This window comes from Tupaia chinensis, unplaced genomic scaffold (assembly GCF_000334495.1).
Source record: "Tupaia chinensis unplaced genomic scaffold, TupChi_1.0 Scaffold141372_1, whole genome shotgun sequence".
NCBI classification, from domain to species: domain Eukaryota; kingdom Metazoa; phylum Chordata; class Mammalia; order Scandentia; family Tupaiidae; genus Tupaia; species Tupaia belangeri.
The window spans coordinates 177,538-195,932 of NW_006201235.1; the positions used below are offsets into that span (position 1 = coordinate 177,538).

Consider the following 18,395-nt stretch of genomic DNA (forward strand, 5'->3'; position numbering starts at 1 on the left):
AGGGGCTCCTGGGCAGGAGTCGGCGGGGAGTGGTCGGCCGCAAGCAGTGAGCTGGGGTCCTTCCCCGGGGGTGTCAGGACTGAGGGTGGGAAGCAGAGGAAGCTTCCTTCTGGCTCCTCCCCCTCCTCTCAGATCTGCCTCCTGGAGACCGCGCCATCGCCATCGCCATCGCCATCGCCATCGGCGGACAAGAGCTGGGCAGGAGGACTTGGCCGCTAAGCAGACGGGAGCAAGGTCTCAAGTGTCAGTGACATTTGAAGACATAGCTGTGCTCTTTACTCGGGATGAGTGGAGAAAGCTGCAACCGTCTCAGAGAAACTTGTACCAGGACGTGATGCTAGAGAACTATAGCAACCTGGTCTCGCTAGGACTCCCATTTACCAAACCGAAAGTGATCTCCCTCCTGCAGCAAGGAGAAGACCCCTGGAAGGTAGAAAAAGAAAGTTCTGGAGGCTCCTGTCCAGGATGGAAGAACAATCATAAAACCACAAAGCCAGCTCAAACACAAGACAATTCATTTCAGGGACTGATGGTGAATAGATTAAAAGGGATGGACCCTGCGACTTGAAATCAGAAAAAACTTGCATGTATGAAGGCAAATTAGAGAAAAAGGACAAAAAGGAAAATATCGAGATAGATTTAGTCACTCACAGAAAAATTCTCACTGTAAAAAGAAGTCATAAAAATGGGGAATTTAGTCAAAACTTATGTCCAAAGTCAGACCTTGGCAGGCAAAAAGTAGTTTCCAGAGATAAAACCCCATCAAAATGTGAAATACAAGGAAAAAACTTCAAACGAATTTCAGACTTACGTAATCAACCAAAAATCACAGCAGAGAAATGCTATAAATGTAGTATGTGTGAGAAAACCTTTATTAACACCTCATCCCTTCATAAGCATGAAAAAATCCGTAGCGGTGAGAAATTATTTAAATGTAAAGAATGTTCAAAAGCCTTTAGCCAATGTTCTGCTCTTATTCAATATCAAATATCACTTACTGGAGAGAAACCTTACATATGTAAAGAATGTGGGAAAGCCTTCACTCTCAGCACTTCCCTTTATTAACATCTAAGAACCCATACTGTGGAGAAATCCTACCGATGTAAAGAATGCAGTAAATCCTTCAGTCACGCTCAGGCCTTTTTATACATCAAAAAAACCACGCTGGAGAAAACCCTTATAAATACAATCGAGGCAGGAAGGCTTCTGGTTGCAACACATCCCTTCCAGGAGGTCAAAGAAGACCTATTTATGTAATGAATGTGGCAACGCCTTTAAGTCTAGCTCATCCCTGCATTACCATCAGAGAATTCACACTGGAGAGACACCTTTTAAGTGTAGTGAGTGTGGCAGAGCCTTTAGTCAGAGCACATCTATTATTCAGCATGAAAGGATTCACACTGGAGAAAAGCCCTACAGATGTAATGAATGTGGAAAAGGCTTCACTTCTATTTCACGTCTTAATAGGCACCGAATAATTCATACAGGAGAGAAGTTTTACAACTGTTATGAATGTGGCGAAGCCTTAAGTTCCCACTCCACACTTATTATTCATGAGAGAATTCATACTGGAGAGAAATCATGCAAATGTAAAGTGTGTGGGAAAGCCTTCAGAGAGAGTTCGGCCGTCATTCAGCATCAGAGGATGCATACTGGAGAAAGACCCTATAAATGTAACGAGTGTGGGAAAACGTTCAGATGTAACTCATCCCTTAGTAATTATCAGAGAGTTCATACTGGAGAAAAACCTTATCGATGTGAGGAATGTGGGATCTCTTTTGGCCAAAGTTCAGCTCTTATTCAGCATCGAAGGATCCACACAGGAGAGAAACCCTTTAAATGTAATACATGTGGGAAAACTTTCAGACAGAGTTCATCACGCATTACACATCAGAGAATTCATACTGGAGAGAAACCCTATGAATGTAACACATGTGGAAAACTCTTCAATCAGAGATCATCCCTTACTAATCACTATAAAATCCATGTTGAAGAGGACTAGAAAATAGATTTGCATGTGTGAAAATCTTAAACCAAAGCTCATCAGAGATACACGTTAAGTGTAATGGATATGAAATGCTATGATTATTTAGTCCTCATCAGATGTTAAATTTCACAGATAAACCTTGACTGCATAATAGATTAGAGGAAAGTGTCCATGCCTTTCAGACTCTGAAAAATAACCTGGGGTGAAGAATTCACATCCAGAGGCTTTGACTTTGGGCATCTGTAGTGAAAGACATCTACTTTCCGTTCTGCAGCGGTGCATGCTAAACACGTGCGGTCATAAACATTGGAGTGGGTGGGGAGGTATGTTCTGGATTTCTTTTCTGAAAACATCAAACTATACACTGGTAATATTTTTTATAACTGACAGTAGCATATGAGAGAATTGATCAAATAAATTATACATTTTTTAGAGAAAAGGACCAAAATAAAAGATAAAAATGAACAGTAAACTACCTCTCGGACTCAGGTTTGCCCTTTTCCTGACCTAATGGTAAACTTTATGCATGAATTTCATTAAAAACACAAAAAGTAATAAAAAAGATTGTGCTTATACTCCATAGTTCTTGACAGTTAACAACAACTTTCAAAATTTCAAAATACTGAATTTTAAAGATAATGTTTCAAATATTTCTTATAATTTTGTATAATTTTGTTTGTGACTCTATAACAACAGAGACATTGTGGTTTTAAATATTTTTGAGAAAATATTTACATGTAAACTACTCAAATTGTTGAAAACCAAATGCCCAGCATATTAGTCACATATAAACCTTCTCAATTCAGCCCTGCCTACCAAGTATTCTGTGAAATACCATCTGCTAGCAAAGATCATTCTCTTTTTCTTCCTTCACCATCTTTCTCAAGATAATCCTCTGGTGTGGTTGCTCTTTTGCAGCCTCTACTGATTACAATGCTGGGCTGGAAAACTCCAGGTTATTTTATGTTATAAATCCTTTCATATATCTTTTCTAATCCTCTCTGCCAGGCAGAACTATTTATGGTGCCAGGCCATCTTTCTAAGAGCTTCTGTCGGCTTACTTAAGATCCACCTTAGTTCCATAGTTTTCTTTTTTTTTGTTTGTTTTTTTTTGTTTTGTTTTTGAGAGGTTTTCACTCTAGGGCACGTGTGCTCGCTAGACAGAGAGAGAGAAAAAGCAGGAAATCACACCCCAGGGGGGATGGTCATGCCGTAATCCCTTCTCTTCCATTCTCCTCTCGGGATCTTGGGCATGCACGCACACGTGCCCGGCATGAGTTCTAAGCCACCGGGTCTGGGACACGAACCACGGTCGACTACATGGGAGTCCAGCAACATAGCCATTATGCTAACTGCTGGTTCCCTATAGTTTTCTGATTAATCTTCTGGTATGACATTCTCTGTCCAATAGTGAGTATTTCCAATTTCTGATTCAATGCAACAAGCATTATTGTACTTATGCAAATAACCCTTCTGCCACAAAATAAGAATACGTCCAAATATTTCCCATTCAAGAGGGATCAGGAAAGAAAAAAGTTTATGTTTCCATTTTTAAAAAAAAAGAAAAGAAAAATATTTTAACAAATTGCTGAACCTATCAACAACTCAAAAGAAAGTAAAATGTTTAAATTGGGGAAACAAAGCATATTTATAAAAAAAAAAAAAGAAATCAGGAGTGTTTTACTCAAAATTCTTAAAATTCTATTTCACAATTTCAGTCTTATGCTCAAACTCTCTTCTGTTGAATATGCAGTGTTACTGTAGTCCAATATTTTGGTTTCAATCCTGAAAGTTAACATTATTATTGATATTTCTTGTCCCTAGCATTAAATTTGTCATTTTCTTGGTTGCCTTTTGTTCTTTTATTTCTGTACGTGTCGTTAATTTTCCTAGTAGAGCACTCCTTTCAGATCTTCTTGAAGAGGGACCAGCAGTTAGCGTAATGGCTATGTCACTGAACTCCCATATAGTCGACCATGGTCCAAGTCCCGGACCCGGTGGCTTAAACTCACACTGGGTGAGTGTGCGTGCTTGCCCAAAATCCCAAGAGGAGAATGGAGGAGAAGGGATTGCTGCGTGGCCATCCCCCCTGGGGGTTGATTTCTTGCTTTCTGTCTCTCTGTCTCTCTGGCAAGCGCAAGCGCCCTATAGAAAAAAAAAAAACTCTAAAACCAAAGAACTTCTTGAAGAGTGGGGCTGCTGTTGGCGAATTCTTTCGGATTTATCCTTTCTTTCCATAAAATAGATAATCTTGCCAGGTATAGTATTCTTGGTTGAAACTGTTTTTTCACTTAGCACTTTGAATATATTTTCCCAATCTTCCCTTGCTCACAGTTTCTGATGAGAGGTCTGAGGTCAACCTGATTGGATAAACTTTATAAGTATCCTGACGTTTCTCTCTTGTCAATTTTAATATCTTGCCTTTGTAGATTTGGCCAGTCTGGCTATGATGTGCCTTGGAGAAGATCTTCTTGGGTTGATTCCATTAGGGGCCCTTTGTATTTCTTGGGTCTGGATATTTGAATGCCTCTCTAGATTTGGAAAGTTTTCTTCCAAGATTTCATGGAATAGATTATCAATGTCCTTATTAGTTTCCTAACCTTCTGGGATACTGATTATCTGGATGTTTGGGCACTTACTGCTGTCTAGTATTTCTCATATAGTATTCTCATTTTGGGGGGTTATTTTTATATTTTTTTTCTAGATCAGAGGTTTTGCCTTCCACATCCAAAATTCGATTTTCTGCAATGGACTAATCTGCTTTTAATGTTTTCAAGGGAGGTTTTAATTTCCTGAATGGCAGCCTTCATCTCTAACAGTTCCATTAGATTCTTTTTTATGATACGTATGTCCTCTTTCAGATCATGGAAGAACTTCCTCACCTCCTGGAACTCGTCATCTCTTTTTTCCTGCATTTTCTGGAGTTCATTATCTCTCAACTCTTGTATCTCATTTAGTTTTGACTCTATGAATTCTGAAGTCTCTATCAGACATTTCCGTGAATTCCACTGTACTGTCTGTGGATGATGCAGGATTTTTCTCATGTTTCTTGTGCCTCTGTGGTTGTTTCTGGTCATTCTGTGACAAAGTCTATCCTCCACTGTGCTGGGCAATGTGATATCCACAGAAAGATTAGGAGTTCAGATTTATAAAAGAAATTTCTTCATTAAAGCAGGAGGTTCAATAAGCGGTGAGGATTTCAATGACTCAAAGTACTCAGATGCTTGGCTAGAGAGATGACAGATACACAGATACATAGATAGATGATAGAAAGAGATAGATAGATGACAGATACGTAGATAGATAGATATTTTATACTAAATTGTGGGTGAGTCCCAAGGGTTGGAAATTAAATGTGCTCCAGGGGAAACTTGAGGGGGGGCGGCCATTGAGACCACTTACGGAAAGAATCAGTTTTACAGTAATCCCTTGAGGAAATATAAATTTAACACTGATTCATTTGTTAAATGTGTCAGCAAACTCCTAGAAAACAAGCCTTCAAGACTCAAGAGTCTCCAGAGATGCAGGAAGTGCAATGAACCAAATATTGCCTTCATCTGGAGTTTTCCTTATCAGATCCAGTGAGGAAAAGATGCTTGGTACTGAGGTTATGTTCGACTCCACCCTGCCCATCATCTTCTACACGCTGAGCCAGGAAGACCGTCATTGTGTGTAAGGGAAAAGACCAGTAGTCCGTATCACAACCACTGTGATATACCAGACTACCTTTCGTTTTATGAATCTGATTAGTCACTGCATCACTAGAGAAACTTGAAGGAGATAGTATAATATAGTGTAAAAGTTGTATATGTAAATAATGTATTCCTGGGATGAAAAGGCATGCCCTCTCTCTGAGGCACACTTAAAAAAAAAAATAGATCATCTATACCATTTTTTTCAATATGACTTTATGATTATTAGAAATGATTCTTCTGAAAACAATCTCACTTTCTAGGAGTAACCGCGTAGTGTGTGCCTTTTTGAAGCTACCTGAGAATACAGTATCCTAAGTGAGGGCCATTTAGAAGGGGTCCTTGAGATATTAATCAAGCTATTATACTTGGGTAGGTTGACTGCTACATTGGGTGGTGTTTCTTGTACTGGAAAAGAGTATATGAAAAAGCTAGTCTTCTCAGATTATAGTTTAAACAAGGATTTATGAACTCCTTAAGTCTGGAAGCAGTATGTTTATGACCCAAGAAGGTGAATATCTCATTCCAATAGCACAACTGTTCCCAGAAAGCAATTTTGGAGACTGAAGGATGTGGTTATGTAGAACTTTGTGGAGTCAGTTCATCCACCCATGTGGTATCTCAGTCTTTCCACAAAGCTCCTCCACCTTTGACTGTTCCATTATTTATCAGAACTTTCTCCAAAGGCTTCAGGAAAGATAATGTCACTACTAATTCATCTCTTGCAGAGCATGTGGTAGAAAAGATCAAATGTGGAGTAAATTTGTCAGTGTGCATGTAACGGAGAGTGTCCTGAATTATTTATTCACAGTAAACAGTCGAGGTCCATAATATGTGTAAAAACATGAAAATAAATACTTGCAAATACTTTGGTATATTTGAAAAAGTAATATCTTACTGGGGTTTTTTTAGGCGCCACTAACTGCCTAGAGTAAGTTCATTTGTTTTTTAATCCCTAAAGGAAAATTTAAGAGAAACCTTGTATCTTGAGCATAATGATGTCTACAATAATTGATCAGTTGGCTAGGACTATTCTAAAAGGTCGTTGTCCTGGCAGGAGTTAAATCTTCTATGTGACAGTCCACTGATTTTATTCTGTTGCCAAAGATCTAACCCAATCTCTTACAAGTCATCCTCAAAACATATCTTTTTCTTTTAACACATTGAGTTAAATAAGAGAAATAGATAATGTCATGCATGAAGACCTATAATCAACATTGGAAAAAATAATTCAAATACTAACATGGTATTTTTATATGTCAAAGAGGAATAAAGGAAATGAAATTTGTCTGGTTGTACCACTAGTATAGAACATTTTAGCTGCATTTTCAAGCAAAATAATACTGAGATTCAGAACCACAATCAATTCTAAATATGGTAGGATATGTTACCACCTGGTCTCAGCTATTTCATGTATTTTCCTGTACAGCTCAAGGTCTGTTCACAATAAACCCCCTGAGTAGAAAGCAAAGACCCATCTCTCTTTTTTTTTTTTTTTTTTTTTTTTGTAGATTTAAGAGCTATGAACAGGTCAACAACACACGTTGTGACTGAATTTGTTCTCCTGGGATTCCCTGGTTGCTGGGAAATACAGATTTTCCTCTTCTCTCTGTTTTTGGTGGTTTATGTGTTGACCTTATTGGGAAATGGAGCCATCATCTGTGCAGTGAGTTGCAACCCACAGCTACACACCCCCATGTACATTCTGCTGGGAAACTTTGCCTTCCTTGAGATCTGGTATGTTTCCTCCACTATTCCTAATATGCTAACTAACATTCTCTCCAAGACCAAGGCCATCTCATTTTCTGGGTGCTTCTTCCAGTTCTATTTCTTCTTTTCACTGGGCACAACTGAATGTTTGTTCCTGGCAGTCATGGCTTATGATCGTTACCTGGCCATTTGCCGCCCACTGCACTACCCTACCATCATGACTGGGAAGCTCTGTGGCATGCTGGTATCTCTCTGCTGGCTCATTGGATTCCTCGGATACCCAATCCCCATTTTCTTCATCTCCCAACTCCCCTTCTGTGGTCCTAATGTCATTGATCACTTCTTGTGTGATATGGACCCATTGATGGCTCTGTCTTGTGCCCCAGCTCCCATTACTGAATTTATTTTCTATACTCAGAGCTCCCTTGTCCTCTTTTTTACCATCATGTACATTCTCCGTTCCTATACCCTAGTGCTCAGAGCTGTTTTTCAGGTCCCTTCAGCAGCTGGCCGACACAAAGCCTTTTCTACCTGTGGTTCTCATTTGGTTGTGGTGTCTCTCTTCTATGGAACAGTCATGGTAATGTATGTGAGTCCTACATATGGCGTCCCAACTTTGATGCAGAAGGTCCTCACACTGGTGTATTCGGTTATGACTCCTCTCTTTAATCCTCTGATCTATAGTCTTCGTAATAAGGACATGAAACTTGCCCTGAAAAATGTCCTGTTTGGAAAGAGAATTAGTCAAAATTAATGAGCCAGAGGTAGGCTATACTTACAAGTTCTAATGATAAACGAGGTGAGCTCTAACAGTTCCTTCTGTGGTCTTACAGTCCTTGGTATGAGTAGTTAGACGTCATACAAAGATACTTCAAAAAGTTTGTGGGAAAATGGAATTAAAGTATATTTTCTTGCAAAAAAGTTTGAAATCCATTCATAGTTTTTTTAATAATACACATTTTACCATGAACTTTTTGAAGAGTCCTCCTATATTTTACCTGGAAGTGTTCCTAGTTGAAGGACCTTTTTTCAATTATGACTACATAAACTTTAGTTCACTAGTCTTCACCACCTAGTGAAAATGTTTTAAATGATTTTATCAGTCCTTATTGGAATGATAAAATGAGATTACTATTTGACATTATCTCCTACTGGGGTTCCCCATGGCTCATCACTGCATATCTTCTCCCTCATTGCAACAAGGCAATAAACATTCTTAGATTATAAGTATGTTCCTGGTAGTCTTTGCATGATAGGAATCAATAGTAATATAATACCCAGCATACAATAGAGCCTCAAAATGTTTCCTTCTTTTTGTGTTGCTACAAAAATAGCACATGATTGTTGTAACAAATTCAAGTAATTTGGTATGTAAGAGTATGGATATAAGTATATAAGAATGATGAATTTTCCACCTTCAGTCCCATTTTCACTATCAATTTTTCTATCTGCTCCTCAGAATCAATACATCTGAATTCCTCTATCTGGAATCAACACCCTGCATAATATGGCTTCAGTAACCTGTTTATCCATCATTACTTTCCAACATGAACCCCAGTTCTAGCCAGGCCAGTCAATTTATTCTACTCTTTATCATCCTTGTACCTTTCTTATACTTCCTTTCAACCTCAAGGGTCCTACCTCATCTTCTGCCATGCAACTTGAGAAAGATAATTAACAGTTAAATATTTAAGTTCTTATTTCATCAAATAAACATAATTTATGTCTTTCTTGTAAGAATATCATAAAATTAAATAATTTATATAAGGGCTTTCTTACAGAAGACTCTAAGCACATTTGTTGCCATCTCTTTCAAACCGACTAAGTAGTTTGCTGGTTATCTTTCAAATTTTTGTTATATTCACGAAAACATATATACTTAAAATGGTTTATTTAAAAATTAACGTGGGGGAACCAGCAGTTGGTGCAATGGCTACATCACTGGACTTCCATGTACTCAACTGCGGTTCAAGTCCCAGACCCAGAGGCTTAAACTAAAACCGGGCACATGTGCGTGTGTGCCCAAGATCTCAAGAGGAGAATGGAGGAGAAGGGATTGCAGCATGGCCATCTCCCATGGGGAATGATTTCTTACTTTCTGTCTCTCTGTCTGTCTCTGTCTTTCTGGCAAGTGCCATGTGCCCTATAGCAAAAATCTCTCCAAAAATTAAAAAAAAAATTAAGTTGGGGAAACAGATGGTAATGCACTCTGTGATGCTGGACCAACATGAAAAGGTGTCAGGTTTGAGTCCCCAGACCTTCTTGTTCATATCCATACACAAGTGGGCACTTGTGGTCAGGGCTGGCTGAGGCTGGGGTGGGTTGTGGTGTGAAGACACTGTAGGGGCCATCTCTCTCTCTCTCTCTTCTCTCTCTCTTTCTCTATTTCTCTCATAGATGAAATGAAAGCAAAATTAAAACAAGTTGGGATAGATAATAGAGATAGATAATAGACATGTAACCATAAAAGGACTAGTTAGAATACAAACTTTGGAATAAGACTTGTCATATCCTGGATTGTGTGCTTGCTAGCTAGGTGACCCCAGAGAAAGAAATTGCTTGAATGTTATGAGTGTCAGTTACTGCAGCTTAAAATAGGGTAAAACTAACACTTTAGGGTGGTTGGGTTGTCATGAGTCAATTTTCTTAAGGCACTTAACAGTTATTCTTGGCAAATAGTAGAGTTCAATAACCATCAGATAAAAAAACAAAGATTTTTTTTTTTTTTTTTTTTTTTGGACAAGGAGGTGCATGTGCTTCCCAGAAAGATACAGAAACAGGAAAGACCAGCAGTTAGTGTAACGGCTATGTCGCTGAACTCCCATGTAGTCAACCGTGGTTTGAGTCCCGGACCCGGTGGCTTAAACTCACACCAGGAGCGCGTGCATGCATGCCCAAGATTCCACAAGAGGAGAATGGAGGAAAAAGGATTGCAGCATGGCCATCCCCCCCAGGGGGTGATTTCTCGCTTTCTGTCTCTCGTCTCTCTCTGTCTTTCTGGTGCACATGCCCTATAGCAAAAACCTCTTCAAAAAAAAAAAAAAAAGGAAAGAAAGAAAGAAAGACAGAAAGAAAGAAAGAAAGAAAGAAAGAAAGAAAAAGAGACAGGAGTAGGGTGAAGGCAACCCCTCCCAGTAGGGTTAGTCGAGCCATAATCCCTTCTCCTTCATTTCTCCATCTCATCAGAATCTCAAGCACATATGTATGTGTACCCTTCCTATTTTTCAAGCCGCTGGAGCCAGAATTCAAACCATACAGTCAGTATGTAACATCAGGCTCCCTTAATCAGTAGGCTGTGAAGTTGGCCAAAAGATAAATCCTTTTAATTCAATAAAATATCATAGTATCTTTCTTTTTTTTAATTAACTTTATTTATTATTTTTTTTAATTTGCTGTAAGGCATGCGCACTCACCAGAGAGACAGAGAGAAAGGAATGACCACACTGCAATCCCTTCTCCTTCATTCTCCTCTCATGATCTTGGGCACACGTACATACACACACCTGGCATGAATTTTAAGCCACCAGTTCTGGGACTCGAACTATAATTGACTACATGGGAGTCCAGTGACATAACCATTATGCCTTAGAATGAAATATTATTCAACTTTTAAAAAGGAAGAAATTCCTGCCATTTCCAACAACATGGATAAATCTGGAGACATTATGCTAAGTGAAAAATAAGAATGAAATATTATTCAACTTTAAAAAAGGAAGAAATGAAATATATTCAGTTTTTCTTTTTTCTTTTTTTTTTTTTTTTGAGAGGTTTTTGCTATAGGGCACGTGCGCTCGCCAGACAGACAGAGAGAGACATAGAGACAGAAAGCGAGAAATCACCCCCCAGGGGGGATGGTCGCGCCGCAATCCCTTCTCCTCCATTCTCCTCTCGGGATCTTGGGCACACATGCACACGCGCCAGTCGTGAGTTTTAAGCCACCGGGTCCGGGACGCAAACCGCGGTCGAGTACGTGGGAGTCCAGAGACATAGCCATTACGCTAACTGCTGGTTCCCTTCAATTTTTAAAAAGGAATAAATTCTTGCCATTTTCCCATAGAATGAAATATTATTCAACTTTAAAAAAGGAAGAAATTCCTGCTATTTCCAACATGGGTGAATCTGGAAGACAGTATGCTAAGTGAAAAATAAGTCATATACAGTGCATAAACTGCAAATATGATAAGTGTAAAATAGCCAAACTCATAGAAGCAGAGATTGAAATAGTGGTTGCCTGGACAAGAGGAAATTTTTGTTTTAAAATTATTTATTCAATTTTATTTACTATTATATTTAATTTGCTATAGGGCACATACACTGACTGACCAGAGAGAGAGAGAGAGAGCAAGTGAGAAAGGAAGCGGCCAAGTACAGGACTCAAACCATGGTCTACTATGTGGGAGGCCAGCGCCTCAACCACCATACCATCTGCCAGCCACTAGGGGGAGCTTTAAACAGAAAGCTATTATTAGTTAACGGGTTTAAAGTTTCTATTACACACCATAAGTACTAAAGAGCTACAGTACAACATAGAGTTTATAGCTAACCACATTGTGTCACATACTTAAAATTTTGCTAAGAGGGAGGTCTGTGTTAAGTATTCTTATCACAAATAATGATGATTATAAGAGTTAGGTGATTGTGGGGCCAGCAGGTGGCGTAGTTGGGACAGCTGGACTCCCATATGACTAACCACAAGTCTGGACCTGACAGCTTGCTCTCCCACTTTCCTTCTCTCTTTCTGTCTCTCTCTGGTCAACTTCAATAAATAAAATAATGACAATGAATAAAATAAAATATTTTTTTAAGTTTGATGATTGATAGGCTTATAGCAAAGATCATGGTGATGATTTCACAATGTATACTAATCACCAAACTCATCAAGTTGTATACATTAAGTATGTACATTTTTATGGCAATCAAATCTCAGTTAAGAGCTGGGGGAAGGGGTTTGTTTGGGTTTGGTTTTTTTAATCTAAATTTGTTCTCCAAAGAAATCTGGAAACAAAAGCAAAAAACCCTTTATTCACTGAATTTTCCACTTTAGGCCAGGGAATGGTCTTACCTATCTACTGTACTCTGCTGCTGTCTAGTGGTCATTATGCCATTATGCATCCATTACACTTCCAAGCATAAAACGGGAAAAACCTCAACCCACCCAAATGTAATATGAAAGGAGTTTATTGAGGAATCGAATCTTCTCATTAATTTAAAACTGACCAGCAAAAAACTCTTCTGTTATTGAATGCTAAAGCATTTTTAAGGTATATTTTATTACTTTTAGACCTTACTATGTTAAAAATAATTTAATCTTTCATCCCACAAAACTCCCACATGGCTGGCCATGGTTCAACTTCCAGACCTGGCAGCTTGCTTTCTCACTGTCCTTCCCTTTTTCTCTCTTTCTATTTCTGTGTCCCTCTCTGGGTAAGTGCCTATATCAAACTTTAAAATAATAATAATGGGACCAGCAGATGGTGTAATGGTTACATCACTGGACTTCCACATGGCCAACCGCTTTGTGAGTTCTGGACCCAGTGGCTTCAAATTCATGCTGGGCACATGTGTGTGCATGCCCAAAATCCTAAGAGAATGCACGAGAAGGGATTACAGCATGGCCATACCTCCTGGGAGGTGACTTCAAAAATCTCTCTCTAAAGAACAATAATAATAATTAATAAAAATAAATAAATAATTCTTTTTAAAAGAAAAAAATTTATATACACCACAGCAAGCAAAAAATTGTCATTGACATTGGAAAATGTTTTATTTAAAAATTTTATAAAAATGCAATGTTTAATATAATTTAGTTTTTGTTATAAATTTTAAATCATATTGTTATATAAATTTTCTTAAAACAATATAAAAAATACAATATAAAAAAATACAAGTTTTTTTTTCATCAAAATCTATAAATATACCTCCATATCTTACCTGGTTAATTGCACTATGTCAGAAAAACAGCAATCATTTTGTAGTGTACCATTTTCTGAACATTGTCAAGGAATAGTAAATCTATTCAGTCAACAATTCTCTAAAATATCCTGGTGAAATTAAGGTACTCTAATTCAGTTCTTCTTCCCAGAATTACTCTTGAAAATGAAAATGTTTACAGCTTTAAAACTTCATGAACTCTTGGAAGATTGATTAACTTTATCAATACGACTTGCAATATTCTGATATTTTCTCTAAACACACTAGACGAACATCTCCATCTTTCATCATACTGTTTACTACAACCATCAGTGTGCTTTTCAGTTTAATAAGAAATTCTTATTTTTTTAGAATAACATTTGTTAACATCTTAAGGTTTGACTTTGGCCATTTGTTTCTTCTAGGGTCTTAGAAGATAATTAAGGTAAACTATCACACTAATTTTAGCCTTGTGATGTAAATGACTAGACATTCAATAGAAGTGGTTTACTAAAAGGTTGGATTCACACCACTTTATCCTCAATATACATTTTTCTACAAAACAGGCAAGTATAGGGACCAGCAGATGGCATAATGGCTACATCACTGGACTCCCATATAGTTGACCGCATACATAGAATCCCGGGCCCCATGGCTTAAATTCATAGCGGGCACATGTTCGAACATGTCCAGTATCCCAAGAGGAAAATGAAGGAGAAGGGATTGTGGCGTGGCCATCCCCCCGAAGGGGGACTTCTCTGTCGCTCTCTGTCTTTCTGATGCGCTCACAAGCTCTATAGCAAAAACCTCTCCAAAAAAATAAATGAAATTAGTTTATTAATTCTTAAAAGGCAAGTATAAATATTAAATATATTAAAAACTTCATTTAAAATTATATTTAAACATCTAAGAATTAGGCACTATACTCATTAATTTAACTCAGAATTTTAATCCTTCCTGCATTATTTTTTTGCAGTTTCAAATAAGAAAACATATATCCTTTCACTTCTTTATTTCGACATAATAATCACATAAAAAACAACCCTATATATTGTCGAAAGCACTTGACTTGATATCAAAAAACCTCGTTTTAAGCCTAGGCTTACCACTTTCGAACTGCTCAATATTATTCACCTTAAAATTCTCATACTGGAACTGGACAGTGGTGTAGCAGTTAAATGAGAGGTTCTTTAAAGCTGACCCATTTAGCAGATCTCTGGGTTTATGTCCAGAGAACTCTGAGTATACCAAGCACATGTGTGCCTGTGATCTGGGGTTGGCTGAAACTGGGGTGGGTCACAGCTTTGAGACCCTGTTGGGGGTATGCTCTCTCTCCCGCTCATGGGAAAAACAAATGAACCAGAAAGTTTTTTTCATAGTCCTGTGTTCAATACTAGAGCAGGTGCTCCAGCAACATCGATAAATTTAATTAGGAACTAAGTCTAGGAAAAACTATTGAAGTGAAGGTATCCTCTTTTCTTGCCTATTTATGAACTGTGCTACAAAGGCAAGTAAATCAAAGAAATAGTGTAGTCTTCCCTCCCAGTTGTTAAACCTTCTGGCAAGGCAGAGAGGAAATGTGGGGAGGAGAGGGGTGTGGACAATGGCGCGTGGTCAGGCACAGTGTTCTGTGAGGTTTACCCACGTGGGATGGTTCACATCTGGAGACCTCCCTTGAGTATGCCAGGCAGCCTGTGCCTGTGATCTGGGCTGGACGAGGTTAGGGGTGAATTGTAGCATTGGGACCCTGTTGGAGGTGCTGTCTTTCTGTCTCTGTCTCTTGTTCATGGAAGAAACAAATAAATAAAAACTTTAAATTAAAAAAAAGAAAGAAAAAGAAAAAGAAAGGAAATGGCCCACATCAGAAAAGGAGTATAGAGATGCGTTGGTTAGATTACTCCTTTCTGCCTGTGGACGCTGCCGGGGAATCATCCTTGAACTCTCTTTCCACTGCCGTCATGTCTAAGTTGGAGTCTCCCAAAGAGCCGGAACAGCTGCGGAAACTCTTTATCGGAGGGTTGAGCTTTGAAACAACCGATGAGAGCCTGAGGAGCCATTCTGAGCAATGGGGAACGCTCACAGGCTGCGTGGTAATGTGAGATCCAAACACCAAGCGCTCCAGGGGCTTTGGGTTTGTCACGTATGCCACTGTGGAGGAGGTGCATGCAGCCATGAATGCAAGGCCACACAGGGTGGGTGGAAGAGTTGTGGAACCAAAGAGGGCTGTCTCAAGAGAAGGTTCTCAAAGACCGAGTGCCCACTTAACTGTGAAAAAGATCTTTGTTGGTGGCATTAAAGAAGACACTGAAGAGCATCACCTAAGAGATTATTTTGAATAGTATGGGAAAATTGAAGTGATTGAAATCATGACTGACCAAGGCAGTGGCAAGAAGAGGGGCTTTGCTTTTGTGACCTTTGATGATCATGACTCTGTGGATAAGATTGTCATTCAGAAATACCATACTGTGAATGGCCACAACTGTGAAGTCGGGAAAGCCCTGTCCAAACAAGAAATGGCTAGTGCTTCCTCCAGCCCTAGAGGTCGAAATGGTTCTGAAAACTTCGGTGGTGGTCGAGGAGGTGGTTTTAGTGGTAATGACAACTTTGTTCGGGGAGGAAACTTCAGTGGTCGTGGTGGCTCTGGTGGCAGCCGTGGTGGTGGTGGATACTGTGGAAGTGGGGATGCCTATAACTGATTTGAAAATGATGGAAGTAATTTGGGAGGTGGTGGAAACTACAATGATTTTGGCAATTACAACAATCAGTCTTCAAATTTTAGACCCATGAAGGATGGAAACTTTGGAGGCAGAAGCTCTGGCCCTTATGGAGGTGGAGGCCAATATTTTGCCAAACCAGGAAATCAAGGTGGCTACGGTGGTTCCAGCAGCAGCAGTAGCTATGGCAGTGGCAGAAGGTTTTAATTAACTGCCAGGAAACAAAGTTTAGTAGGAGAGGAGAGCCAGAGAAGTGAGAGAGAAGCTACAGGTTATAGCAGATTTGTGCACTCAGCCAAGCACAGTGGTGGCAGGGCCTAGCTGCTACAGAGAAGACATGTTTTAGACAATACTCACGTGTATGGGCAAAAAATACGAGGACTGTATATGTGACTAATTGTTTAACAGGTAATTTTAGTTTCTGTCTGTGGAAAGTGTAAAGCATTCTAACAAAGAATTTTAATGTAGTTTTTGTTTTTGCTTTGTTTTTTTTTTTTTTGCACCCATGCCATTGTTTGCTAAATGTAATAGTCTGATCATAATGCTGAATAAATGTGTCTTTTTTTGTTTTTTCAAAAAAAAAAAAAGGAAGAAAAGAAAAGGAGCGCAATAGTTAAGCCTGGTGGGCTTATACCCTCACTGAGATTTCATGTCTCCTAGGAAACAGCCCTTTCCTTGTCCACACAGGTCAGCCATGTACTCTCTCAACCATGGAGACCATGCTATAAAATTCCAACACTTCTACATTTATCTAAAGGGATGCTGGTATGATCTCTTCTTGTCTTCCTACCCTAAGAAAGATAAACAACACTATGAACCATTGTGTTTACTTTCTCTATCAATGTAAATATGTAAAATACATGAAAAGCATGAGACCCTGATCTTCTAAATCTAAGGTAAGCAAAGAAAGCATGTATTCAGAGAATCGCAATCAACAATATGTTTACTCATTTAACATTTATTGTGTACTCTAAATTGACACCATGCCAGATGTATCTCCTACCTAGAATATCTCTTGGGAGACATTTATAATAATTTACAAATCACTTATGCACATGTGATAAAAAATAAAAATGTATACACATGGTCACTTTATCTAGAATATAGTGCTCAATGAACACTGATGAAATTATGAACAGACCAAGATTTTTGTGTCTTTCTGGTCTTGTCCCAAGACCAAGCCTTGTAAGCAAGTTTATCTTATCTAGTGACAGGGTCACAATTCGTCCTCAGTAAGTGTTTTCCATCCTGGATCTTAACTGTGGACTGGCCAAAGAGTAATAGTAATAAAGTACTCAAAGTCACACCTATTTGTATCAAAGGGTGGTATAGCAGTAAACATGAAGCTCATAATGATACACTGTCATATGGGAAGGTTCCCAGTTCAAGCCCAAAGACCTCTCTCAATATGCTAAGCAAGTTTACCCATGATCAGGGCTGTCTGAATGAAGGGGTGGATCACATCATCAGGTCCCTGTTGGGGGTCTGCTATGTCTGCCTGTCTTTCTAATGCACACCTCTGGAAGAAATAAATAAATAACACTTTTTTAAAAGTCAAACTTGGGGCTAGCAAGTGCTGTGGTGGCGAAGGCACTGGCCACAGTTCAAGTCCTGAATCTGGCAACTTGCTCGCTCTCTCTCCCTTCCTCTCTCTGTCTCTCTCTGGCCAAATTAAATAATAGTAATAATGAATGAATTAAATTAAAGAAACAGTTCTTTTATTTTAAAAACGTCAAACAGGACCAGCAGGTGGCATGGTGGTTAAGGTGCTGGAATTCCCACTGGCAGCTTGCTCGCTCTCTCTCGCTCTCTGTCTTTCTCTGGCAAAAACCCATGTGAAAAAATAATAATAAATAAATAAATAAAATAATTTTTAAAAAGTCAAACTTACTGCACTGCCTTTATAAGAGCTAGGTACCAAAATAATTTCCTTTATTTGGTCATTTCTTTTTGTTGAAAAAGAGGTTAAAAAAGCAAGCTTGGATATGCCATAAAAGAAATACTCTCTATACTTACTCTGTACTAAAAACTATTTTTAAATGTTATTTTAAAATGTAATCCAAGAGAGCCAGCAGGTGGCATAGCTGGACTCCCACATGAGGCTGACTGTGGTTCAAGTCCCAGACCTGGCAGCTTGTTCTCTCTTTATCTCTCTCCGCCCCCTCTGGTCAAATTGAAATAAGTAAGTAAATAAATAAAGTTAAATAAAATTATTCTTGGGAACCAGCAGTTAGCATAATGGCTATGTCGCTGGACTCCCATGTAGTCGACCGCGGTTCGTGTCCCGGACCCGGTGGCTTAAAACTCACGCCGGGCGTGTGTGCGTGCGTGCCCAAGATCCCGAGAGGAGAATGGAGGAGAAGGAATTGCGGCGTGACCATC

The 18,395-nt window shown here is 38.9% G+C and overlaps 1 protein-coding gene and 2 pseudogenes across 1 annotated transcript; all 3 read left to right on the top strand.

Moving 5' to 3' along the window:
* Window positions 1–214: 214 nt before the first annotated feature.
* LOC102486277 (zinc finger protein 354A pseudogene) lies at window positions 215–2,020 on the top strand (annotated as a pseudogene).
* A 4,283-nt stretch (window positions 2,021–6,303) lies between these two features.
* On the top strand, window positions 6,304–8,143 carry LOC102470383 (olfactory receptor 11H4). Its single transcript, XM_006163063.1, has 2 exons — window positions 6,304–6,316; window positions 7,191–8,143. Exon 2 carries the CDS (start codon window positions 7,202–7,204, stop codon window positions 8,141–8,143), a length of 942 nt encoding a protein of 313 aa, XP_006163125.1. The 5' UTR covers window positions 6,304–6,316; window positions 7,191–7,201.
* Window positions 8,144–15,257: 7,114 nt separating this feature from the next.
* LOC102470805 (heterogeneous nuclear ribonucleoprotein A1-like) lies at window positions 15,258–16,261 on the top strand (annotated as a pseudogene).
* Window positions 16,262–18,395: the final 2,134 nt, after the last annotated feature.

Coding starts and splice junctions, on each gene's coding strand:
- LOC102470383 (XM_006163063.1), top strand. CDS start 7,202: ATGAACAGGTCAACAACACACGTTGTGACTGAATTTGTTCTCCTGGGA.